Source organism: Pyrgilauda ruficollis, unplaced genomic scaffold (genome assembly GCF_017590135.1).
Source record: "Pyrgilauda ruficollis isolate IOZ18807 unplaced genomic scaffold, ASM1759013v1 scaffold3, whole genome shotgun sequence".
NCBI classification, from domain to species: Eukaryota; Metazoa; Chordata; class Aves; order Passeriformes; family Passeridae; genus Pyrgilauda; species Pyrgilauda ruficollis.
In genome coordinates, this window is record NW_024524377.1 from 6,993,397 (window position 1) to 7,018,058 (window position 24,662).

Consider the following 24,662-nt stretch of genomic DNA (forward strand, 5'->3'; position numbering starts at 1 on the left):
GGAGAGCTGGGAAACCTAACAGCAGCAGCAGACTACAAAGAATTACTACCAAGAATTCACAGAGCCCCAAATTATATGTTTGTTTAATTAAACAAGAGCTGTGTGCATTTGCTTTTATACCTACTACGTATACCCCTTGTAAATTTGTCACAGCTGGAATTTCTTTCAAGTCTGATATCTAAACCAGGAAAGAAACATCTGAATTTGTTCACACCATTTCAAAAGACCTTTCACTTTAACTTTAGGAGTAAATAGAAGAAATTGCTTTGTACTATTCTGATTGTTTACTTATCAAACACTAACTGACTTTAATTGTAAATATTTCTTTATTAATACTTAAAAATTCCATTAGTGCTTGAAACAACTAAATTTTCTCCTCCCTTTGCTAAATAATTAAATTGTTTGCAATGACTTTACTACAGCTTGACAATCAGTCCAAACATTTTTCATCTGATATTTGGAATAGAGATAAAATTGAGGCAAGAATCACCTATTTAAACCCTGGTTAATATTCTTTATTTATATCAGCCTTCCCAAGGAAATCCGAAGGTTTGTTGGCACTCTTTTCACCTACCTTTTCCACTCATTTGCTGTTCCCAGGAAACTTTACAGAGTGCTTCTCCAGAGGTGCATCATGTTTAGACCCTCTGATGTGGAAGCAGACATGGTTTTTGGTTTACACTCAGCTCTCGCTGTCCAAACAGACTGATGTACTTGTGAATTGTGAGGAGAAATATACTCTATTTTACCTCTATGTTAGAAAAACTGAAAGTGAACAATTTCATTTTTAGAATATATAAGGAAAAAACTCGTGGAAATAATTCTGGCTTTCTATATTAAGCCTATATTTAAGACATCATGTCAAGGGTACAGGAATAGTTTTTTCTAAGCATAAGCAATTACATCTTGCTAAGTATGGGAACTATGTTCTGGGATCTGAATTTTATCTGAAGCTTTTCTTGCTTACATTTTTATCCAAAATGAATGTTGCACTACTTTTGGACACATTTTACCCTGCGTTAGAAAAACTGAAAGTGAATTATTTTATTCTTAGTCCAGATCACCTGTCTTAAGGGTGGGGGGGAAGGAAGAAAACTTTGGTTTCTTTGCTTTCTCTTCTCCCCTGTACCCATTTAGGAAAAAATCTTCATAATTTATGGGTGATATAAAAACACACTGAAGAAAGGTTTCCAGGAGTTCTTTCCAAGGGATGGCCCTTTAATGCTGAAAGCAAGAACATCAAAGTGGGGAAAGGTGAGGGGAGGGAAAGAGAAAAAGAGGGTGGTTTGGGTGGTTTGTTTTTCTTTTAAATAATATTGTAATAAACCTTTCAAAATCTGTTTTAAACCAAGTAAGTACAATTGAGGTGTTAACAGATGACGGTTTTTAACGGGAAAGAAGTGCCTGTGCTCTGTCTGTGGCCACACTGGGAGTACTGAAAATGATGCTTACTGGGGAGAAGAATTTAAAAAAAAAAAAAAAAAAAAAGTGACGGGGTGGGAGGAATGTTTTTTATTCTTATTTTGTACTTTTCGCCGGCAGAGGATCCGGAGCGCCGCTGTTGGGATCCTGCCCAGCCGCTGAATAGCGCGGCCCAGCGCGGCTGCCCCGTTGCCGAGCGACCGCCGTGGGGCCGCCGTGAGGGCCGGGCCGGGCCGGGCCGGGCCGCGGGGCTCGGAGAGGGCTGACGGGGGCAACCGGGCTGTGCCGGGGCTCCGGTAGGGCTGACAGAGGCAACCGGGCTGTGCCGGGGCTCCGGGAGGGCTGGCAGGGGCCACCGGGCTGTGCCGGATCTCTCTCGGGCTGTGGCCGCCGCAGGTACGGGTTGTGCACAGCGATGCCTTTTCCAGCCTCTCGCAGCTGTGATGGCTTTGCAGCTCACCCTTCGTTGTGGTGAAGTGTGCGAGAAGTTCCGAGGCGCTAGAAGGGATTAGAAAGCCCTAGCGCTGGCAAGGAGTAGGGCGATAAGCTGGTCTGAGGGCGCTTGGGGTGAGTTTCACCACGGGCTCACAGGGTTTCACAGTTCTCTTGGTGGCTTCACACACACGCACAAATTCTCCATAGACACAGCTGTCTGGAAAATTTAAGAACATCAGGTATTCTGACATTCCAGGACCTTAAGGATTTGTCCTGTGTTAGCCCTTTGAGCAGCACGCAGTGTGTTATTGAAGTTGGTGAGCCATGATGGCATCATCACTGTAAATTACTGAAAAGGTTATACCAGGAATCCTTTGAGGAGACTTATGTCTGCCTACACCTTTTCCAACCTTGCATTCCTGATGTGGAATGCTGACCAGGAGGAAGAGGGTGGCAGTGATATAAATTAAAGTTGAAGAACACAAGTGGAAAAAATGTAAGCCTTATCCTTATGTTTAGAATTTTTTTTTGCAGTGTTTTTTGTCTGAGTTTGGTCTTGCTACATCAGAAGAAATTTACTCTTGTGCACAATAATGCAGCTCCTCTTACAGGTTTTCTGTTGTGAGTGGAAAAATTGTGCTTGGTGTTATTGAGTGGAAAATATTATGAAGGCCAGGGTCCTGGTAGCACATTATTTTAAGCTTCTTGCTTATTTATTATTTAATACTGCACAAAACCATAAATCAGAACAGCAATTTATGAGCTTGAAGCACCTCTCAAGTTGTGCCTGAAAGATCTAAAGCAGACTGGAAAATCAGACAAATACCAGAGATGAGACCATAAAATGTAATGGAGGAGGTGGAGTAATGGTTCAGCTTTGAAACTGTTGAGTGCTGCCTGCTTGAGGGCTGAAAATCCCAGCATGGCTTTTGAATTCAGTATTTGTTCCAAAAGTATTGTATCTTTGTCTCCATGCAGTTCTCCAGTTCCTAAAAGAGCCAAGGGCTCTGTGTGCTCTATTTATGAAGATAATTTCTGGTGGATGGTTCATGCCTGGTGTCTTTATTATGTAAAATTTGCACTTGTCATTAGAGAAGTTTATGTTCTGATAACTCTGCATACTTAACACAGGACCTGTAATGCCCATGGCTTTTTGTGTTTACAGTTATCTTCACTGAACAAATGACCCAGATGATGCTATCCAAACAAAATATTCAAATGCCAGATTTCTTATCCCTCATATTAATATTTAAAAATTAAAAATTAATCTGCAAGTTAACAACTCAAACACCCCAGTTAACAACTCAAACACCCAAACAACTCAAAAACCCAGAGATTGAAAGAACATGTCTGCAGAAATCAGTTCAGATAGTGGAATTAACAGAACCTGCTCTCTTCCTCTTTGCTGGGGGACATGAAGGACAACAGAGGTGTTATACACAGACCTGAAAGGCAAATGTCCCCAGCAAGCCTTAGAACAGATGCCCAAAGTGCTGGGCCTTGCAGTGGGAGTGAGGTTTTCTGGAATCCTTCTCTCCTTGTACTTTGCACACACAGAGTAATCTACTTCAGCAGGGGAAAAAAAGTAGCTCCCTCTCCTAAATGCTTTTAGGCAGTTTTTGGCAACAGGTGGTACCAGTGTGAAAGAAGATATTTTGATCATTATGTTGTTTTCATTTGACCACAGGCACTGAGGAATTTTAGTGCCAGTGAGAGCCTGTTTCTGTCCTAACATGGACCTGGTTCAGTCAGCCTCCCCAGACATCACGGTCACGCGGGGATCCTTGAAGAAAGTACCCAGTCTCCTCAGCAGCCTCGTGGAGGAACCTAAAAAAAGACCTGTCCCCAATCACCTGCTGGAATCAAGTAAGTTCCTGCTCTCTGACTGTTCCCAACCTTGTGGCAATTCTAGGACACACTTGGCTGTTATTTTCTTTGCAACTCCCATCCTGTTGCTTAAATTGCAGCTTCCTGAGAGCTTAAATCATGGGAGGGGTAGTCAGGAAAGAAATAGTGGCTGTGCTGATCCTGGCTGACCCTAAAGCTTTGGGTGGCTTGTTGAAGCCATGATGCCAAGAGATGAGCTGGTGGCAGGATCATGGATCTGCTTGGGTAGTGGATGGTGCCATAACTTTCCGTTATAAATCCATGCCTGCTTAAAAGGAGAAATTATATATATATATTTTTTTCCTTGATAATAAATCAGTACAGCATAACTAGATTGCTTCAATGTAAGTACTACTCATGTGTGCTTCTGCTCTCTTTTTCTCCCTGTTTTGTGATCTATAGAGATTTATTCAGAATGTCAGAGGAGCAGGGTTGTACAGGCTGAGCCTGCTGTATTACACTATGGAGGGTATGAAGTTGGAAAACATCACCAACAGATGCTGGTAAGCTCTGGAGCAGAGATCCCCTTGGGGCTCATAAAAGGACTGCAGAATCTGAGTTGACTCCTTGTGGTCTTGAGGCCTTTGCCCTGTGGAGTGCTCTAAAAAGCAGCACTTAAATTCAGTGGCCCTGCGGTAACAAAAGAGATGAGTACCAGGCTGTGAGCATCACCATCCTTTATACTCCCTGTTTCCCTTGTCTGCATCAGTGTTTGTGGTATGTGACTTGCACATCATGAATGAAGGATTTGGCCTTTAACTCCACAAGAGACTTGTTTTCAAAATGTCCTTGGACTGTCACTGTGTCTGCAAACATGTTCACTGGTGGGAAAGTTTTGAAAGCACCTCTGGTCTTTTGCCAAGAACAATTTATCTGAGAAAGGAAATTCTGTGCATAGATTTGATTGCCTTTCCTTGTGAATGGTTTGGGTATTTCCTTTTCTACTCTCTGCTTTCCCTTTGTGTGCCTTTGTTATTCATATTTTAAGTGTATTGAGACAGAGGTTGGTAGTTATATTGGACTAGGTTCTCTGAATGTAATGAAAGTAAACAAATGCAGGAGGCTTTGCAGGCTGAACGGTCACTGTCCAAAAGTCTGTTGATTATACACCAAAAAAGAACCATGAAGTATTATTAATTCTTGTTGTTTCAGATGTCCCTAAAAGTGATCAATAAATTGTTTGTTCCAAATAAAATATTTGTTCCTTTTGCACATAAGCAAAACAGCATCAGAAATTGATTCGATAGCAGCATCTTTGTAGCAAGACTAACTGTTATTCCTTGGTTAAAAATTGTGACTTGTTTCCAAAGAATAAAAATGCAGGATGTAAGTTTTGCATAATTTTATTTTAAATTCAGACCATATTTAGAATTATGTCTACTAAAGTAAAAATTATTACTTCTTGCTATATACTTTTACAAAAAGTATATAGCTGGCATTCTTAACTGACCTATTATATTGTAAAGTGTTTTGTGGTTTTTGTTTTCTTTTGTTCTGCAGAAGCTGATAAATATTTCTACCAAGGCAGTAAACCTTAACATAATACCACCCCAGACGATATATTTTCAGATCAAATACAACAAAACAGTAAGTGCCAGAAAGTCTTCACGCTGCTCTTTGCATGCAGCACAGGTTTTGTGCCATATAAGCAGCTTTTACGTGGCTTCTGTCTTGTTTTGGGTCATTTTCTAGCACCGGCTTGTCCCTGGTCTGTCCCTTGTGGTTACTGTTGACTTTTGCCCTGATGAATGGAGGTATTACTATGACTGCATCCGAATTCACTGTGAGGTGAGGATTCATTGCAAAACACAGAGATGTAATGGAATGAAACAAGTATGATGATAATGATAAAGGTATAGTTAATCTTCTAGAGACACACAGATTTATTCCCAGTGAGTCTTGATTGGAATATTTAACCTAAAGCATTAAAAATTTTTCTCTGTAAACTTCCCAGAGCAGTAGGCAAGATTATATGACTTATTCTGCTGTTCTTTGCCAGTAGATCAGTCTTTGTGCCACACTGATGTAATGACTTAGCTGGGCAGCTCTGAGGAGCTCTAGAAAGTTGCATAAAATATGGAAAGACAGAAAGATACTGAAAGCAAGTAGAATATTAATGTTCTGAGGTACAACACAGTGATAATTTTGAAGATGTTTTATGCCCACTTACTGGCCAACTACTTGAGAAACTTTTTATTTCCATACCAGGCTGAGAAAGTTGGGCCTGTTCAGCCTGGGGAAGAGAAGGTTGCATGGAGACCTCATAGCAGCCTTCCAGTATCTGAAAGGGACTACAAGGAAGCTGGAGAGGGACTCTTCATCAGGAACTGTAGTGATAGAACAAGGAGTAATGGGTACAAACTGAAAGACAGGAAATTTAGGTTAGATATTAGGAAGAAATTCTTTACTGTGAGGGTGGCGAGACACTGGAACAGTTGCCCAGGAAGATGGGGATGCCCCAAGCCTGTCAGTGTTCCAGGCCAGGTTGGATAAGGCCTCGGTCAGCCCAGTCTAGTGCGAGGTGTCCCTGCCAATGGCAGGGGGTGTTGGGACTGGATGATCCTTAAGCTTCCTTCCAACCCTTAACATTATATGATTCTATGATTTACTTATTGTAAGATATAAATATTTGCACTTGTTTGCTTGTTTGTTTGTTTGTTTGTAGGGAGATGATACGTTCGTTGTTCCCATGCATGCTTACCCTGCTGTGAATGTTGTAGAATTTCCATCATTTATAAATCTGTCTGATGTATCAATTGGTCAGAGGTGAGTTAAGGGCAGACATTTGTCTACATTTTACAAGACATGCCCAATCCCATTTTCCTCTATTCATAAAACATAATGTTGAAAGCCTTTAAGAAACTCAGCTGCCGTCTGGACTGCAAAATAATTCTGTATATGAACAGTTTCAGGTGCACATTCACCATAACATAAATGCTGTGCAAGCTAAATATATATGAAAATGGGGCTGGTTATTTTTGCTTTTTGTATTTAAAAGTATTTAATGAGCTAGACTTCATTTTACTTTGTCTATTGCGTGGATACAACACTGGCTGTTCTCTTGAACTAATCAATAATAGCTGTTAATAGGAACTGAGAAGGGGAAAAGGAGAAGGCAGATTCTGTTTATTAGGGCCTAGTTGTGCAGTATATTTGCTATATTAGTTGTAGTTATGGTGATTTGTGTTAGTGTAAAGATTTGAGTGAATTCTAGGAAGTAAAAGTCTTAGCAGGTGGTTTTGTCTTAGCCTATGAGTTGATAGTGACTCATGAATTTTACTGAAGCACAGAAATATTAATAGGAAAGGCACATACAAGAAACATGCAAAATTCTGTAGTAAAAATGAGCCAAGCACTGCAGAATAACATTTGTGTCTTTTTGTTTGTTTGTTTTTCTAATGCCCTTTAGTCTGTTGAACTTCAGTGAATCATAACATTGCAAGTTTTTCACAGGACTGAACATAACTCCTGATATTCTGGGGCCTCTAGGCATGATTGGATTCTGTTATTTGCTCCATTTTAGTGCTGGAGTATACAGAATTTTCATCTCTCAGAGTACAGAGAAGATATTAGAAAGAGAATAAAATAAAATTTTGAATAATGAGATTTTTTATTTTTTTTTTTAACACAGCAGGGATGCCCAAAAATACTCCTGAGGAAATTTGGAATAATTCCTGAAAACAAAACTTGTGGTTTCAAACCTTAATTTTTACCAGTATTTTTCAGCAGTAAACTATTAAAAAATTTCTAAAAATGAAAGATGTAGCCGGTGCTTTACAGAACCCAATAAAATTTGGGCTCAATTCATAGCCCATGAACTCAGTGGAAAAACTGCCTTTTACTTCCATAAATGTAGGATAAAATCGATATTCTACCACCCACCATTCTCCTTAGGTACAGAAGATCTGTTAGGTAACAGGTGGCATATTTGGCTTGTTTTTAAGGCACTTTGGTTGCTGTTCAAGCTGCAGTATCCCCTAAAACCAATTGCCTGCCCGGTCTGCATTGCATCTTCTTTGTGAACAGGCCATAGTGAGGCAGAGAAAAAAGAACTTGGCTATTATTGCTTATTTCTTTAGGCATTTTAAAATGTGTTTTCCAGAGGAACACTGTGTAACATGCATTCTTTGCTAATCAGCAGGGTAGGATTTCAGAGAACTGATAAAAACCAGAAATAAGCCTGCGTAAATGGATCTTGATTTGCAGGGTGATGAATGGTGGTGCACCAATGCTTTTATGTTTAGTTTGGTCTGTGAAAACACTTGCATGCAAAGGCAAGACAGGTTGAAAAGATGTGTGCTAATACTCCTCACATAACCTGCATGAGACTTAAAGGGCTATTCTGAAAATTCAGCCCCAGCACCATTATTTCTACAATGGTTAAAGTTCAGTCATTCTGATGTGTTGGAGTTTTCAACACTTCCTTTTCTCGTTGTCTTTCATGAGGAGGGCCATGGGAAAAGGCTGATTTCTGGTTCTGTACGCATTGTTGCTCTAGTTTGCATTGTTTGTACTTGCTAGATATTACAGTCTGTAAGAATTTGAGGATTTGCATAAATAACTTCCAAAAACTAATGTATAAAATTTTTATATAAGCAAATTTTGTATGGGTAGGAGAAAGTAATGTCCAGCATTCAAGTCAATATTTAACGTTTATTTCCTGGGGGGATGAAAGATCTGAAATATTTTGCTCTTTTGGCACAGTGAGAAATTATGATTTTCACATTAATAAGTAACCCAGCCCCCTGAATGCAGGTAATTTACTGCATGGTGTGTATAATACAATTTCCCAGCTTGTAATTGATGAACAACTGTACTTTGATTAACATAATTTTTCCTTTCTCTCTTTTCAGTAAGGAGTATGTTATCCCACTGCAGTGCAGCTGTCCCATAGATTTTGAATTCCACATTGATATTATTCAGCCTCACAGAGCCTTCACTGTCCAGCCGACATTTGGTAGATTGACTTCTTGAAAATTCTAAATGTTAAATCTGTATCTATTAAGTGTAGTTACTTGTGACAGTGTATTCAGTGCTGTACAGAAAAAAATCGTTGCCTCAGGCAAAGCTTTTGCAGGTAAATGCTGCCAGTCATTTTCAGCCTCATGCCAAATAGCCATCTTGGCTGTAAGTTTCTTTAGGTAATGCCCAGCTTTGACAAAATATGGGATGTTCCAAATGGTCCATGCAGCCTTTATTTTCCCAGAAGAATAGCCCTGAAATAGGGTTATACCAGTAAAACTTAAGTCAGAAATTTTGGTAACCTGAAACTATGGCTGAAGGCATCTGAAAAGCACTAAAAAGTCTCAGCTCCTACTCAAAGCCACTGTGCTCAGAGTAATCACAGTATCATAGAATCACTTAGGTTGGGAAAGGCCCTGAATGTTTAGGGATGTGAATAGTGGTTAAAGTGTTTGAAAAAATAATGAAATAGGTAGTAGGAAATAAGGTCAAGCAGAGACAGGTAATGCATCAAATCCAGATGAGTCCCCTAGCTTGGAAAAGCACAGAGGAATATGTTTATAAATGCTTTGCCCATGAAAGCAGAAAGTGCCAAAGAGTTAAGACTAGCAGATGCAGGTGCAGAATTTCTACATATAAACAGGCAGTCATTTTCACAGCAGTATGAAATATTATAGCCCTACTGTCAAATCTCTCTGCTATTGCAAAATATCTTCTATTATCTGGCAGCAAGACATAGGTTTTGAAAGATGCTTTGTGACCAGAAAGATTTTCCATGCCTACTACCATCCATTCAAACAATTAAGTTGTTTGAAAAAAAGTAGCCCAGAATGAGTTCCAGTACACTTAAGTGGGCTGATATGGACTCTTATTGTTCTTCTCCTCTAATCACAGGAATCATTCCAGCCAATGGAAAAGTCAAAGTAACTGTGAAGTATTCCCCACTTGAGTATGGAACAGCACAAATGGCAATGCAGTTACGGATTTCAGAGTTTCACACAAAACCCTATGTGTGTGTATTCACAGGAACATCAATACCACATGGGGCTCTGATGTATGTGTGACTGACTGGTCTTGGAGTGGTTTTGCCCAGTTCTAAAAGATATTCATGTAATAAGATTTCATACAATTGTGCTATGATCTTTTTAAGCATTGGTTTCTTTGGAGACTTACCATGCACTGAAGTAATTCTACTATTGATACATGTACCTGCTTTTTTACACAGTTTGATTAGAACATCCTTAATCTACATGAAATGTAACAAACAAAATAAATATAATGAGAAGTTACATTTCCCTAAAGAAATGTTGAGCATCCTCAGCTTCTGTCATTCCCACTCATTATTCTTATTTTTGAGGCCTTGCAAGATGCAGGGCCGGGGGGGTTGAGCCTTTTGGACTGTACTTAAATTTTTTGTGGAAAAATTTGACTTATATGCCATTTAGAGAATACTTATGAAAGGAATATGTGTCCTTCTGACATCTAGAAAAGAATATTTTGATGAACAACAAAGTCATCCAGAGAAAAAAGCTGTGTCTAGAAAACCTGTGTTGTGGAGAAGAGACCGGTTCAGCCAACTACAGTCGAAGCCTGCTCAAAAACTAAAGGTGTGAAAAGATAATAATTACAAGTACTTTTCTGGGCTGGAACTCTTCCATGTTTCAGTTTCTTCCTATTAATTTATATCTCATAGGAAATTGAATACCAGAACCTCAGATTCCCCACAGACTTGTCAAATCCGTATGCTGTAGCTACTGTTTTGATTCAGGAACCAGGCAAATTGAAGTTAAAGGACATAAAAGAAGGTAAAGTAATTAAGCAGCATAAACTTGGTCTTAGCATTATTTGTAGCTCTAATGAGGAGCTTGGCTTCAGAATTGCTGATGTGATGTGACTGTTGTTTCTGTGAGAACTCTCTCCTTAGCTTTATGTATTAATGGGTACAGTTATCTTAATGGATGTTTTTCACAATTAAAAATCCAATCTAGACCAAGGTGTGATTTGGGTTTCTGATGTTCCTCCAGCCGTGTCCCAAGGCAAAGGGAAAAAAACAAGACAGATGAAGGATGCTGTATTTCAACTAAAAGTCAAACAAAATGTTCAGGAAGAGGAAGCAAATCATCTAAAGTGGTAAGTGTTAGTTAACCATGTTAATTAACCATGTTAACAAGACTGGGATTTGCTTAACCAAGGCCTCTATGAATGATGTATGCAATGTTCACTAGTGCAGAATGCTGCCATTTTGTGTCTCAATATATTTGGTTTAAGCCTAAATTACTGTTGGTTTTTTTTGTTTTTTTTTTTTTTCTCTCCTGCTAAGAGCAGACTCAGTAGTAATGCATAGTAGTACCCTATGAGGACTTTGATTGCCTTATTGTTCCATTCAAAAAAAACCTCCTGAAAACCTGGTTTGCCTTACCTTGTTCTCAGGCATCTCATCTTGTGCCCTTAAGGCCAAAGGAAGATTTTGTCATGGCTGTCAATAAATTGAGGCTAAAATGAATAATGGAGTAAGAGAAGAATTACTCTTGAAAGTGTTCAAAAAACATGTAGATGTAGTGCTGATAGATGTGGACATAGTTTAGTGAAGTGTTAGGCAGTGTTGGGTTAATGGCTGGACTCAAAGATTTTAGAGGATTTTTCCAGCCTTAATGATTTCATTATTCTGTTGTACATCAAGTGGTGCAAAGCAGAACACAGTTGGATCTTCAAGCACATGATGGTTTCATTTGAAATCCACAGGTCATCTCATACATGGAATGTCATGGACTCCTAGGCACCTCAGGAAGAGGGGAGTAAGTCTGTTAGCCTTTGAATGAAGCAAACTGTGCATTAAGTAAAGCATTTTTCTTGTCTCCACTGTAAATGCAGGCAAGTTCATAAGGGAAGTGATCCAATCTCTGTGGAGTTTAAAAAAGAGATTATTGAAAGCCGTCAAAGGGAAGAAGAGCAATACAAGGTTAGCCTTTTATTGTTTTTCTATAAATTTAAAATCTTATACCTTAAGATTATGTAGTGCACTGTGAATTGTATCTTCAAGCTCTCTATTTCAGTTTTTCTTCATTATGCAAACCTGTGCTAGTTGTGCTTGTAACTGCAGTCATATCTTTATTGTGCCTGTGCATCACTGTTTCAGGGGTGTTTTTATCTTGAAGGTAGACAGAGAGAAGAGTAGGGTGTTACCAGAAATGTAACAATATTTGCCCAAGTGAGCAGATTTCTACCCAGCCACCCAGTCTCATCAGAGTGCCACATTCCAGCATAATCCTGTCAGCACCAAGGCCACATCCAGCATTCAGTTTGTATTGTACCTCTGAGGAGCTGCTGTCCTCAATGGCTTGCATTCAAAGAGCTAGATCCAGTCAGTACTCCCACACAGAACCATGGGGAGATAATTCATCAGGTTGCACTTCTGCATTTTCACCCTCTCTCTCTTTGATTTCTTCCAGTCACTGCAGGTCCTCTTCCACAGAGGTGACAAGAGCAATAAGCAATACTTGGTGGCAGGAAATATTTTTCCCAGTGTGGCACAGCCCTCAGGGACAGGTGGGGCCTGTCCCTCTTATCCTGCCTCCTGGGTATTCAAGTAGTCAGGCATCCCACTGACTTCCAGCTGTTTGTGGGAGTGAAATTATTTATACATAGGGTAGAGGCTTGATTTATACACTGAATTAGACAATATAAAACATTATATTTAATACTAAGAAGAAGGAAATGGGTGAAAAATAATCTGAATTGTGAGACTGATGTATTACTGAATTAGTTTTAGATGCATTTATTTCCTATCCTGCTGATTTGGCTATGCAAAGCAAACCATGTTTCATTAGGACAGAGATTTGATTGAAACTCAGACCTGAAAAGACATTACTTTACTTTGTTTGACTTGCTTAAGGGTTGCAATAATCACACCCTAAAAGGGAATGAAGTCTGTGTTTTGTTAAACCCCTCCAGAGTGTTACATGGTGTATTTCCCTAATTGTAATGGAGGAAATAATACACTGGATGCTTTGTGCTAATGTGATTTTTCTTTAAATTAGCTCCAAAGAGGAGATCCTATCATAGAACAGGAGTTTCAGAGGGGTGAAGTAGAAGTTTCCTTCAGACGTGTTACCCGGCATGTCGACCAGGTTTGTTCATATGTTTTTAGAGCCTGCTATGTGCATGCTAAATTATCACCTCCCAAGCTAACAAATAGCCATAGATGTTTGACACTGAATACTTTTCCTCCTGATATTTCTATTTCTGTGTCAGTGCCTTATTTCTCATTTTACTTTTAGGTAGGGCAAACACCATGCTACATGCACAGCTCATCTTCTAAATGTTCTGATCTAATATGAGAGTCAAGTGTTATTTCTCATTTTACTTTTAGGTAGGGCAAACACCATGCTACATGCGCAGCTCATCTTTTAATGTTTTGATCTGAGAGTCAAGTAAAAATCTGCAGGCCTAACCTGAGATTTCATTGCTTGTTTCTGAAAGATCTCTCAGGAGAAGCTTTCTCATTCCTCATTGTAAAGTTAAGCATATCACAAGATTTCCAACCTTTACCTGCAGGTCAGATTGACAGGAACCTTTCTGGTACTTAGATGTTTTTGCCCTTCTCTTTGGTGTCTTTCACTCTTCTTTGGGTATGTGCCATTATTGGAGAAAGGATACTCGTTTTGCTGGGTGCTTGATTTGAGTCCTTACAGCTGTTTCAACTTCATGTCTGTGAAGATAAATTGTGTATTTGGTAGAGCCCCTGTCCATTCTCTCTGCTGTCCAAATGCCCGTGGAGTGCGCTGAAGTCCCAGTCGGTGCTGGTAATTTGTGTGGATGCAGACCATGCACATTATCTCTGCATTCTCTGTACTATATCTGCACAAACTTGGTGATTACCTCCCATTAAGCCTTGCAGTGAAGGCTTCTGGTTAAATGCCAATGCTACAAATATTTTCACTGGCCCAATTTCAGTATTATGAAATAACATACGAATTCAGGCCAAAGTATGACTTGGGATGGAGAAAAGTTCTACCTTATCTAGTTGTAAAAAGGGTTGTCCTTTTTCTTTTCTGTTCCCTTTTTTAAAAATACACTGTGCAGCAACCAAGTGTCCATCCCACATTCGACTTGCTCAATAATGACCCTTGGGACAGCAGAAAGAGGATGTTCAGAAAATTCCAACAAGCAGCATACAAGGTAAAGTAAACAACCAGAATGCAGTGTGAGGGCGTGACACCTGGGAAACAACACAAAAAAACATGCAACCAGCATGTGAGAACTGTTCACAGCTAGCTAGGGGTTCGGTAGTTTGATAAATATGCCCCTACCTCACAGGAAATAAGGATCTGGAGTAAGTTTTGTATTCAACTAAACTTTCGTATTGCAATTGATACTAAACAAATGCAGATAAATTCAGATTTTTTTAAAAGTAAAAAATACTTCTGTACAAAAGAGCTTTGAAAATGCATACAGAATACTGCACCCAGTTTTGGGCTCCTAGTACAAGAAAGACTTTAATAAGCTGGAGTGAGTTCTGTGTAGAGCCACCAAGATGTTCAGGGCTTAGAGCACTTACTCTGTAAGGAGACATTTAATTTGGAGAGGGAAAGTAGAGGGAGAGAACAGCACCTTCCAGCTCCTCTGAGGTTACTGATGATGGAGGATCTTAGCCATGGTACATGATGAGAACATGGAAACAACAGGTAGCAATTCAAATAACGAAGGTAGAGATCTGGAAACTAAAAACTAATCACTAAAATAATTTATTTCATTTGGTTTAAGTATTATCTTACATCACCACTACTTTTTCCTCAGTAAATCTTAATGTAGCAAGCAAGATGGAAATGTCCTGCTCTTCTAGTGTCCAGTTTGGATATTCTTCAATCTATTTATAATACTGAGGTCTTGAAATTAAATGCTCTTTTTTATTGTACAAATAAAGAGGCAACCAAATGGTCCCATCTGGTATTAAAACCTAGGATTCTTCATTTTTACCCTGTGGGGTATGGGCAAAACCACAGTGCAGGTTACTGTTTGCTATCCTCATTCTCAGAGCTACAAATATTCATATGGCCCTGCTTGACTGACTGTTCACCCTCTGTTTCATCTGTATATGCCAGTAAACACAGCTGAAGGATTAGGACCTAGCAAAAAAAAAAAAAAAAAAGAAAGTCTGATTAACCTGTAAGACTAAATTTAAAAATTTAACTGTATTTATTGTGAAATGTCATTATAGAGTTGAGATCCATTCTACATCTTTCCCATTTTCTCTGAACAGAAAACTATATTAAAATTCTCAAACAGAGGTGTCTGAGTGAGCTCTGGAGAATAACTACAGGTGCAACACATACAGTATTTCTATGGCTGTAAATCTTAGGGTGTTTGACTTGAATTTAAAAATCATTCTTTCAGATTTTGGTTCAGATTCGTCTAAAACGTTTATTGCTTCTGTTCCGTGGACTGCCCAGGGAGGCTGGAGGTCTGGAGGAAGGATCTGTGTCTGGTAAGGATTAGAAGAACAAGTTGATATTTTGGCCATGGCCTATGATAATTCAGGTTGTGTTGCAGTGTGTCAGATGCATTACATATAAACACAGAGTCCTTAGAAAGGAGTTTTCCAGAAAGAAATAGAAGTGTGACAAGGTAGAGGCATAGAGTGATTTGGATTGGATGGCTTTTAAAGGCCATCCTGTCCAACCTCCCTGCAATAGGCAGGGACATCTTCAATGAGAGCAGGTTGCTCAGAGCCCTGTCCAGCCTGACCTTAAATGTTGTCAGGGATGGGACATCCATCACCTCTTTGGGCAACTTGTTCCAGTGTTTTACCATCCTTGTTGCAAAAAAATTTCTTCCTTATACCTAGTCTGAAAGTACCTTATTTTAGTTCAAAACCATTACCACTTATCCTATGGCAACAGGCCCTGCTAAGGGGTGGAAATGGCTGTAGTCAAGATACATCTATTTTCCATACACATTATTTACCATGTTTAAGAAATGTGATTAACTATTCTTAGAAACCTTGCAGTTTATCTACTTAATAGTAGGCAGAAGCTGTGGATCATCCATCATTGGAACTGTTCAAGGCCAGGTTGGGTGGGGCTTTGGGCAACCTGATGTAGTGATAGATGTCCCTGCCCCTGGCAGAAGGGTTGGACTAGGTGGTTTTTAAAGGTTCCTTCTAACCCAAACCATTCTGTGGTTCTGTGTGTAGGCCTGAGGAGCAATGAAAGGACAGATGGGACTGTGTGAGAGACAGGGAGATGAACAGATCAGGTGGAGCCCAGGAGGTGAGAGTCGCAGGATGAGAGGAGCTTACTGCAGGGGGGATGGAAGGGGGAAAGACACCTGAATGTGATGAAGGCAAGATGTCTGAACTCAGTGAAATGAGCAGTAGAAACCATGAGACACATTGCCAGGTGGTTGAGTTTTTGTCCTCATTGTTTTCTCATAGAAGTTTTTAATCAATTGCTTTTTTTTTTACACTGAAATGAACGTGCTGGTCTGGAAAAGTGACTTGTTATTTAACATCATAGAAGAAAACTGGCTTTGGATGGAAGTCACAGTTGGGTAAATAGGAGACAGAGAAGAATTTGAGCCTCCTATTTCTCACTCCCTTGTAGACACACACAATTTGACAGCTCCTGAGACACACTTTTCCATATTAGGCCTTTTCCTAAGGTGCTTCTGCAGATAGGCACTTTTAATGCCCAGGATGCAGGAGATGCAGGAATGCTGCAAATAGAAGGTATAATGACATGTAGTGTAAGAGAGAAGAGGCCTCTGACTTGTCTCAGCCTTGCTGTGAATCATGTTGGAAGGAATGGGCTGTGATGTCTTTCTAGGAAAGAGGAAATTAAATCTGTCTGCTATTCAAGGTATTATGCCCATATCTTATAGATGTGACATTTGAAGTCTTTAGGAAGTATTACCTTACTTTTTATATTTAAATTACTAGACATCCTGGTTTAGGAAAATGTTAAATACATTTTGTGGCTTGATTCTATTCTGAAACAGTGTATTAAGATACATTACAAAATCTTAATATTTGGTTTCCACTCATGACAGAAAGCAGGAGTTTCAGCAAAGGAGAGAAGAGTGAAGAACATAAGGACTTTTCTTCCAGAATATCTGAAGATCGTATATTGCCTTTTGAATTCCCCTTTTACAGGTCCCATGAACTACACAGTTATTTGGTAGGTACAGTAACTCAAATATTAGTCAGCACTCTAGACAGAATTTTGTTGTAGACATTGGCCCCAGGGCTGATAGTCCTTTTATTAAAATTTCACAGTGTGACTGGTGTTCCAGGGTTCTGGCAAATTAATTCAGGACTTCAGATTTACTAAGGGTTCTGCTGAAAACAGTAAAAAAATATTTTCATTTTCTTAATTGTATCCTAAAATTGTGAACAATACATTAATGCTCAGGTTAGCATCCATTTTTTCAGAAGCAAAGAAAAAAAAATAACTGAAATGCTGGAGTCCAAGAAAGAACAACAGAAATATCAAACTGTATAAAACAAATATTTGCATAATTATTTCCATATGTTTTCAGTTAGCTGTGCTCATGGATTGTTGCCAATACCAAACAAAATGCCCACCATATTACTGGTTTTAAATACTGTTCTGTTTCAGGCACCTGATGCTCTTGGCCCAGTTCCTATTGAATCTGCAGACGTGAAAGTCGAACATATTCTTCCTTTTTATGACTTGAAAGTGAGTCAGTACAGCTCCCCCATGTTTCTCTTACCTGTGCAGTTAAACGGCCTCTGCACAGCCCAGTAAAAATGTTGCCTTAATAAGGCTGTATGATTAGTGTGCTTTTATTAAAACCAAAGCTCACCAGTTTCCGTAAGTACCCAGTTTACAGCCAGCAATATTCCCCTCTCTCCAGACCTCAGCTGAAATTATTGTATCTCAAAGATCAAAGTTCTGATGAAGTATGGCTTCTTAAAGTTTTGGTTATGTATCATGTCCTGGGAGAGCGCTCCAAGTGTCTTTTACCATGGAGATATGATGTGTCCATGATAAAGCCAAGCATTCCACTCCATTTATGAGTTAACTGAAAGTGATCATTGTCACTTTCTGCAGCACATCTTTTTTCTTTGCACTTAGGTTCCTCAGCATTGCAACATTATGAAGTATCAGCCAGTTTGTACACACTATGCAGCTACAAGTTACAAACCTGTAAAACTTTCCCGACCACTGAGGCAGGGAGCCCAGGTAACAAAGTCACTCCCAACCCTACTTTTCCACAAGTTATTTGATTAATTTTGTCTCAACGTTTTATACTGAAAGATTTACTACACTCTAAAAATCTTTGATGTCTGTATTTTTCAAGGATGAATTGATTCAAGTAGCTCCTTCTCCTGAGGGGCAGCCCTCTCAGAGGAGAGATTTTGACAAAGAAGCAGCAGAAGGGGATATCAGCCTGTTACACCTGGTTCCTCCCCAAGCTTTATTCCACCCAAGAGAGAGCAACCCACTTCGCATTTTTGTAAGTAGGAGTTTGCTTCCATAAAGAACTTAAGAAAGAAGCAGAAGCATGCTTGTTTCATCAGAAGCCTGATGTGGAATATGTGGGAAGTTTTCTTACTCAGATTGGTTTTAAAACTATCCAGAGTGAGACTAATCCTTCATGGTGCAAGCTTTGGTAGATAGGAATCACAGAGTTCATCCCACTGAGAGGGGCACCGTTTCAGTTAGGGTGGGTTTAGATTAGTTCAGGGGAGGGATGATAAGACAAAATTGCAGAGAAAGCAGAGAACTGGAGACTCTTCCAGTCTGACACTCCACAAATGATCATTGATCATGGGGTTTCTGGGAACACCATGGAACCCCTCTCTTCTTCTCCATTTGTTTCCCCATTTGGACGTTAGAGGAAAGGCCATGATCTTGGCATCTCAGTCCATCTGTAACCTCACATTCTTGCCCAGGTAGGTAGGATAGGTGCAGTGTTTTCCTCCTGTTCAGCTGGGTGACTACAGATCTGCCTAATCCGTGGGTAAACAGAGAAGTGAAGTCAAACTCTGCTCACATTGCATCCTGCTGCCTTACAGTTTCTAAGAGTTCTCGCAGCATCCCAAACCACATTTCCAAGTTGTTAGACACAGAGATTCAAAAAATCACTGCCACTTGCATGGGAGGGTTTTCTGTTACTGTTGTCATGTAGATTGTGCTGGGTGTCACCAGCTGCAGGAGGTATTTCCCACAGTGCAGCACAGCCTGGAGATCCCGAGGTGCCTCTGAGCAGGCAGAGACAGCTGCAGGGCTCAGTGCAGGGCTGTGCATGGGCACAGGCAGATCTCCCACCAGCATGGCACTGTGCCTGCTGTGGGTGGCTCTGGCTCCCAGCCCTGCAGGTCTGGTGACCTTGGCATAACATCTAGGATGTAGACTCATCCTCCTCACACGCAGCCAGGACTCCGGTGGACGTGCTGATGAGATCCTCTGTGCATCTCTTTCATCCCTCTGTCATAGCAGTGTGAGAGCCAGGCACAGCTTGATCCCACACTACCCAGCACTGGGCTTTATCCAGAAACAGATGCTAATGCAGGGAAATGGATAGGAGAATGTGAAGCCATGTGTGCTGTGGCTTCCACCATAGCAAGTCCATTTTCTCTTCTTGGATTCTGAACTATTCAGAGAATCATCAATGGATTTCAGAATAATTGGGCAATAGTTTTTTCTTCCAGACTTGGAGACAACAGCTAAATTGCAGTATTTTAGACAGTAGGGAGCATGAATAAATCAGACAACATTGTAGGCTGAGGGTAAGGTACAGAAAGTGAAGGATTATACCAAACAGAGCAGTCACAATAAGACAAAACTGTGAATCTGGGTTGTACAACATTAGTTGTAAGAACTGAATTTTCATTAATTAGATTTGTTATGGTACTCAGAACAATTTATTAAAATAATCTCTTCATTGTTTTTAGAACCCCACTCCAGGATTAGTTCCATTTTTACTTCCTTTGGCCTATTGTGAATCAAATATTGAATATCATCTTTGTCCTCATCCAAAATATATTGTTACCAAGGAATGCCCCAAAGGATCCAGTATTCCAGTCACACAAAAGAAGTTTCTGGATCACAAGGTATGGCCTTTTGGGTTTATTGTATGGGTACGTGTCTTGGGTATGTTCTTCCTGAGAACTTGCTCTAAGGAATCAAAATGGAAGGTGGAGTCATTCTAGATAGAAAATATTTTCAAATATAAATTATGCATGCACCTAAATAGTCAGTACATAGGTCAGGATGACTAATTCTACTTAGGCTTTATCCATGTCTCTTACTTATGCCTTTGTGTTTCTTTGCTCTTCCCATGTGTTCACTGTTGTGTTTTCATGTCCTTGGGAGGATCTTTGAAATACTCAGCTCCCCACATTCAATTCTCAGCCATGATGCTCTGTCCTGCAAGCCTCTCTCCCTATAGCATTATGTATTAGAGGTCTGATTTTATATCAATTGTCATTTCAGGAAGTGATTTGTGGAGTAATGGAATGGAGAAAATTCTCACCACTGGAGTATTCCACTTTTTCTAACATTCCCACATTGACAAATACAGCACTTAGGTAAGAAAGAATTTGAAAATACCAATCTTCTGTCCTGCACTAGTTTCTGCTGCCTGTAACTAAATTGATCAGTCACTAGTCCCACAAATGAAAGTGGGCCTACAAGTGGAATTAATTGCTGCTCAGAAATCCAAAACCAACAGAAACTGAGCTCCTAGAAGGGTGGATTAAGAGCAATATCATTAAAAGAAATGCCTATCCCAGGAAGGAGAATTCCAGTCTGGGCTTTCAATAACATCTCTCCTGAAAGCTTGTTGACTCAGTCCTAGAAGACACCAGGAGGTACCAACTCTATCTGTCTGTAAAACCTTTAATTTATGGACACTTGCAACCAGTGGTAGCCAACATCTCTCAGGCTCACATTCCCTCATATCACAGCAGTTTCTGGTGCAGCCAGATTTTCCACAAATATTTAAAAGTACATCATCTTCATTGTAACTGCAACTGTTGTGAAGCTTCAAAATATGAAAATGCCATTAGTATTAATACATTAAACTAATACTATTTCCATCACAGGGACCCTTACAGTTCAGATATGCTTCCAGCAGATGTACCACCAGTGCTGAATGACTTACCTGAGAGAGACAAAGAGAACATAATTGACCTGTAAGTTTCTTCTCTGTTCTGTATATGCTGTTATTGAATCTGTGTAAACCACTTGTATGGATGTGTCAAAACCTGTCCCAAGAGATCCTAAAAAGCAAAAGCACAAAGTGTCTTTTGCATAAAACATACTTTTGTTCTTGTTGGCTAAAAAATACTTTCAAAAGGACAAAGGCAAATTGTTAATCATCTTACTAATTTTCAGTGAGACAGATGAAGCTGAGTTCAACATGATTCTTACTCCAGAGATGGTGAAAGCTGAATTTCCACAGATTGGGGGGCCACTCTCAGAAGAGGATGAAGAACAATCAGCAAAAATAGAAAGGTAGGTATATTTTGAAATTAGGAGAGAGAAATGGAATCTAAAGTCAAGCATCCCTTTCAGAATTCCATAGAAAGTCATACTGAGATGCTCTAGGGACTCCATCACAAGTGGAAAGCAGATCTAGTACTTTGAGCAAATTTGCACTGCAAATTCAGTCTCTGGGTTTTACTTCAGAAGGCAGCTGTGAACGTGATACATTGACCTGAATCTCTGATTATGGTTATATCAGCATGATCTAACACTTGAGGCGGTTTGCTTGCTTTCTTAGAGATGTTCAGCATTCTTGGAGCAGTGACTTTTGCTTTTCATTGACCCTTTTGGTTAGATATTTATTAATGCTGGCAGAGAAAAGGGCCCTTAGAATTTCCCCTTGGCATGGTGCTTTTTTCTCTGGTTTTTCTTATGAGTTTCATGTTTGCTCTGCTTGAGCTTCACACTCCCCCAACACACATCACAGCAGGCAGTGTGGGTGACACGTGAGTGCAGAGCACCACAGGTGAAAGCGCTGAATTTTAACCTTGGGGCAAGTGAATTCATTTCTGTCCAACAGTTCTCCCCTCTTTAAAGTGGTCATGATGTGGCTCAGATACCAGGATGTTCAAGATAACCTCATCTTTGAGAGCTATCAAGAGATTTGAATGTCTGCTTTACTATTAGAGGGGAGTAATTTGATTGGCATTGAAATCCCATTCAGCTGTCAGCTATTAAAATTTAAAACAGTACTGCTATTTTGAGGTTTCTGAGAAAACACTGATTGCTGTCTAGTGATTACTACAGCACTGATTGAAAAGAATTTGCTGTAAAAATGCAGATGTGTTGCACTTAGTACTGGTTTTTACATTTTATGACACTGGTTGACAGAACATGAGGATTTGGGACAACTTGAGTAACTAAAGAGTGGCCTTTTTCCTCCACAGTGATACAGTGCTGGACAGTGCTTTTCCTGGGTGAGTCATTTTATAACCTTAAGTTTCTTTTTTTTCTTAAATCTTAGATGTTTTCAGAAAAAAAATTTAAAATAATTTTTAGTATTAGACAACTCTGGGTATTGATATTTACTTGTTGAAATCTTCTCTATTATTTTGGGTTTGTAAAGAGGGAAGCAAAAATTTCTCAGCAAACAATGAAGTCCCAATCCTTTGTTTTGTCACTGAAAGGTTCTTTGTTGTTATTGAGGTGGTGGTGTTTCACTGGGTGACAGAGAACATACTGCTCCTCTACAGCAGTTTCAGCATTTCTGGCCTTAAGGCAAACCAGGACAAATGTGGCTGCCCTTGTTCTGGCAATCACAGCATGTGTCCCTACATGGATAAAATGTAATAGTCAGTTTGTGTTGACCTGTCAGATGGTTAACTTTTCTGACTGGCCAAGCCAAGAGTTAAGTGTTCTTTCCAGAGTTTCACTACCTTTTCAGTTCTGCATCAGTGATGGAATACCCTGTGTTCATTATGAGAAAAGAAATTGCGAGTGTCTCTTTCTCTGGATTTTAAAGACATTCCTAAGTAGTTTTCCTGATTATTATAAATACAAATGATGCTTTAAATTTCTTGCAGAGACCCACACAATGGTCCAGATGGACATTTTCAACTCCAGAACAGTGAGATGGGAGAGAAGATTCGAAAACATCTGGAGACATTGAAGCTGAAAGCACTTAATAAAACCCTTATTCTGGAATAAGAGTAATTTTACAAAGTTCATGGCCTGGCCCTGCTTATCCTGTTAATGTATGAGGCCTCCCCCATCTCAGCTACATTTACTTTTGTTCAGTGAGGTCATCAACTTCATATGCAGAGAGAAGAGAAGAGAACCACCAGTAATGCCACCTCTGTCAAGGACTCTCACTGTGCTCACTATCCCAAACACAAAATTTACTCCAGTGAGAAACCTCAGCCTTGGACTTGCTTATTTTCTTATGGTGTGAAGGACCAGAAAACCTCAGTACTACCATGTAAATAGTTTGGTAATTAGTTTACAGCCCACAGTTTTCAAATAAAATGTGAAAAGACCTCATGACCACAATCTTCTGATTTTGTTTTTTTTAGTTATGACCTGTCGTGAATTTTTGCAGGTAAGTTGCTAAATCTCAGACTTGACAGTAAATAATACATTTGATATTTTTAAGGAAAAGGAAGCCTTGGACACCATTACTGTCTACAAAGACAATGCCCAAACAAGTCTCAATAGCTGTTCAGGGATTTCACTCAGTGAGTGCACAGGTCTTGGCAAAAGCATGCATGGGTTGAGTGAATGAACGGCAGAGCCTCATGAGAAACCTATAATGCTCTGGGTGTATTTCCTAGGAAAGGAGATTTCTCAGCATATCATCTTGCAGCTGAGATGTCTCCTACTTTCTTGTCAGCAAGCTGGACTTCAGACAAAATTGTTTTTATCCATAATGAATTGATTGCTCATTTTACAGAGTGATCCAGGCTGTTTGTGCTGAAAACACAAATCTTCTCTACTAAAAGGCATGGAAATTGCAACAATACACACTACATTCCTAGGAGCCATACTTCTTTCCAGGTATACTTAAAATGCCTAAGAAGTTTATTTCAGAGAGTGATCAGTGTAGACAACTTGTAAAAACCTCAGGGAGACAGACAATGAGAAAGCGGGGTGAACAACTGTAGAATAGCCTGTATTATACTAGCTACAAACTATCTCTGCTCATTTCGAAGAAACAAAAAGTGGCTAAGTTTCTGCTAACTGTCTAATTGACAAGGGATTGTTCAGAATGCAGGTCTGGATATCTGCAGATTTCTCTAACTACAAACAACTGCCTGAACTTGTACACATTGTTTTTTCTCTTCTAGGAGTCCTGAGGGAAGCAGTTGATCTTTTAAGAGATGAGCTAAGAGTTGAATATGTCTTTTAACATGACCAAAAACATGATCAGAGTTTACAGTGAAAGCATTCACAGTTCATAATTCACTGCTTAGGTAAATCAAACATAGATAACAGTTCCAAAGAATTATCTGTCTGCTAAATATCTAGTCTAGTACAGATGGAATAAGTGTCCAGAAACAATAGTGAGTAAACAAACTTAATCTCTTTTTCTTACAGCAGTATCACCCTGCCTCCCTTCTCCACAACAGTTTCCTGGTCATCCCAATGGAAATTAATCATGCTTCTCCATTCTCCAGCGGTAGACACCAGCCTTCAAAGAAATCAACTCCCTTTCTGTAGAAGTGATCCTCCTTTCTATATTTTAAGGTTTTTAGGGGCCAAGTTTCAGTGTGCAGAGAAGGTAAGAAAATCCATTACCTTGCACTAAAATCTTCCTAAAATTCAAAGGGACTGATGGTAATGTGCAGATGTCTGTGCTTTATATCTCTCCAGGATATGGAGGTAATAAACCATCTGAGCCAGCCCAGCTGTGTCTAAGAACATGAAATTTGGCTAAATTATCTGAAGTCTTAGGTTTTCATGAGACCACTTAAGTCAACCCCTGGTTGACTACTGAACACTTCCAGA

The 24,662-nt window shown here is 39.6% G+C and overlaps 1 protein-coding gene across 1 annotated transcript; it reads left to right on the forward strand.

The window, feature by feature from the left end:
- The first annotated feature begins 1,783 nt into the window (after positions 1–1,783).
- CFAP221 (cilia and flagella associated protein 221) lies at positions 1,784–23,098 on the forward strand. Its single transcript, XM_041473276.1, has 25 exons — positions 1,784–1,989; positions 3,545–3,723; positions 4,147–4,247; positions 5,245–5,331; positions 5,437–5,532; positions 6,410–6,510; positions 8,598–8,701; positions 9,601–9,760; positions 10,193–10,313; positions 10,400–10,511; positions 10,731–10,836; positions 11,578–11,665; positions 12,744–12,833; positions 13,789–13,884; positions 15,100–15,190; positions 16,753–16,880; positions 17,322–17,402; positions 17,802–17,909; positions 18,028–18,183; positions 19,625–19,783; positions 20,166–20,260; positions 20,777–20,866; positions 21,069–21,188; positions 22,106–22,135; positions 22,742–23,098. The coding sequence occupies exons 2-25, from the start codon at positions 3,591–3,593 to the stop codon at positions 22,863–22,865; spliced, it is 2,577 nt and encodes an 858-aa protein (XP_041329210.1). The 5' UTR covers positions 1,784–1,989; positions 3,545–3,590; the 3' UTR covers positions 22,866–23,098.
- Positions 23,099–24,662: the final 1,564 nt, after the last annotated feature.

Bases quoted from the DNA above. Each gene is read 5' to 3' on its own strand.
- CFAP221 (XM_041473276.1), top strand. From the start codon at position 3,591: ATGGACCTGGTTCAGTCAGCCTCCCCAGACATCACGGTCACGCGGGGA. The intron at 10,314-10,399 runs GTGTGAAAAGAT...TATATCTCATAG, and splicing joins AGCCTGCTCAAAAACTAAAG to GAAATTGAATACCAGAACCT. The intron at 11,666-12,743 runs GTTAGCCTTTTA...TCTTTAAATTAG, and splicing joins GGGAAGAAGAGCAATACAAG to CTCCAAAGAGGAGATCCTAT.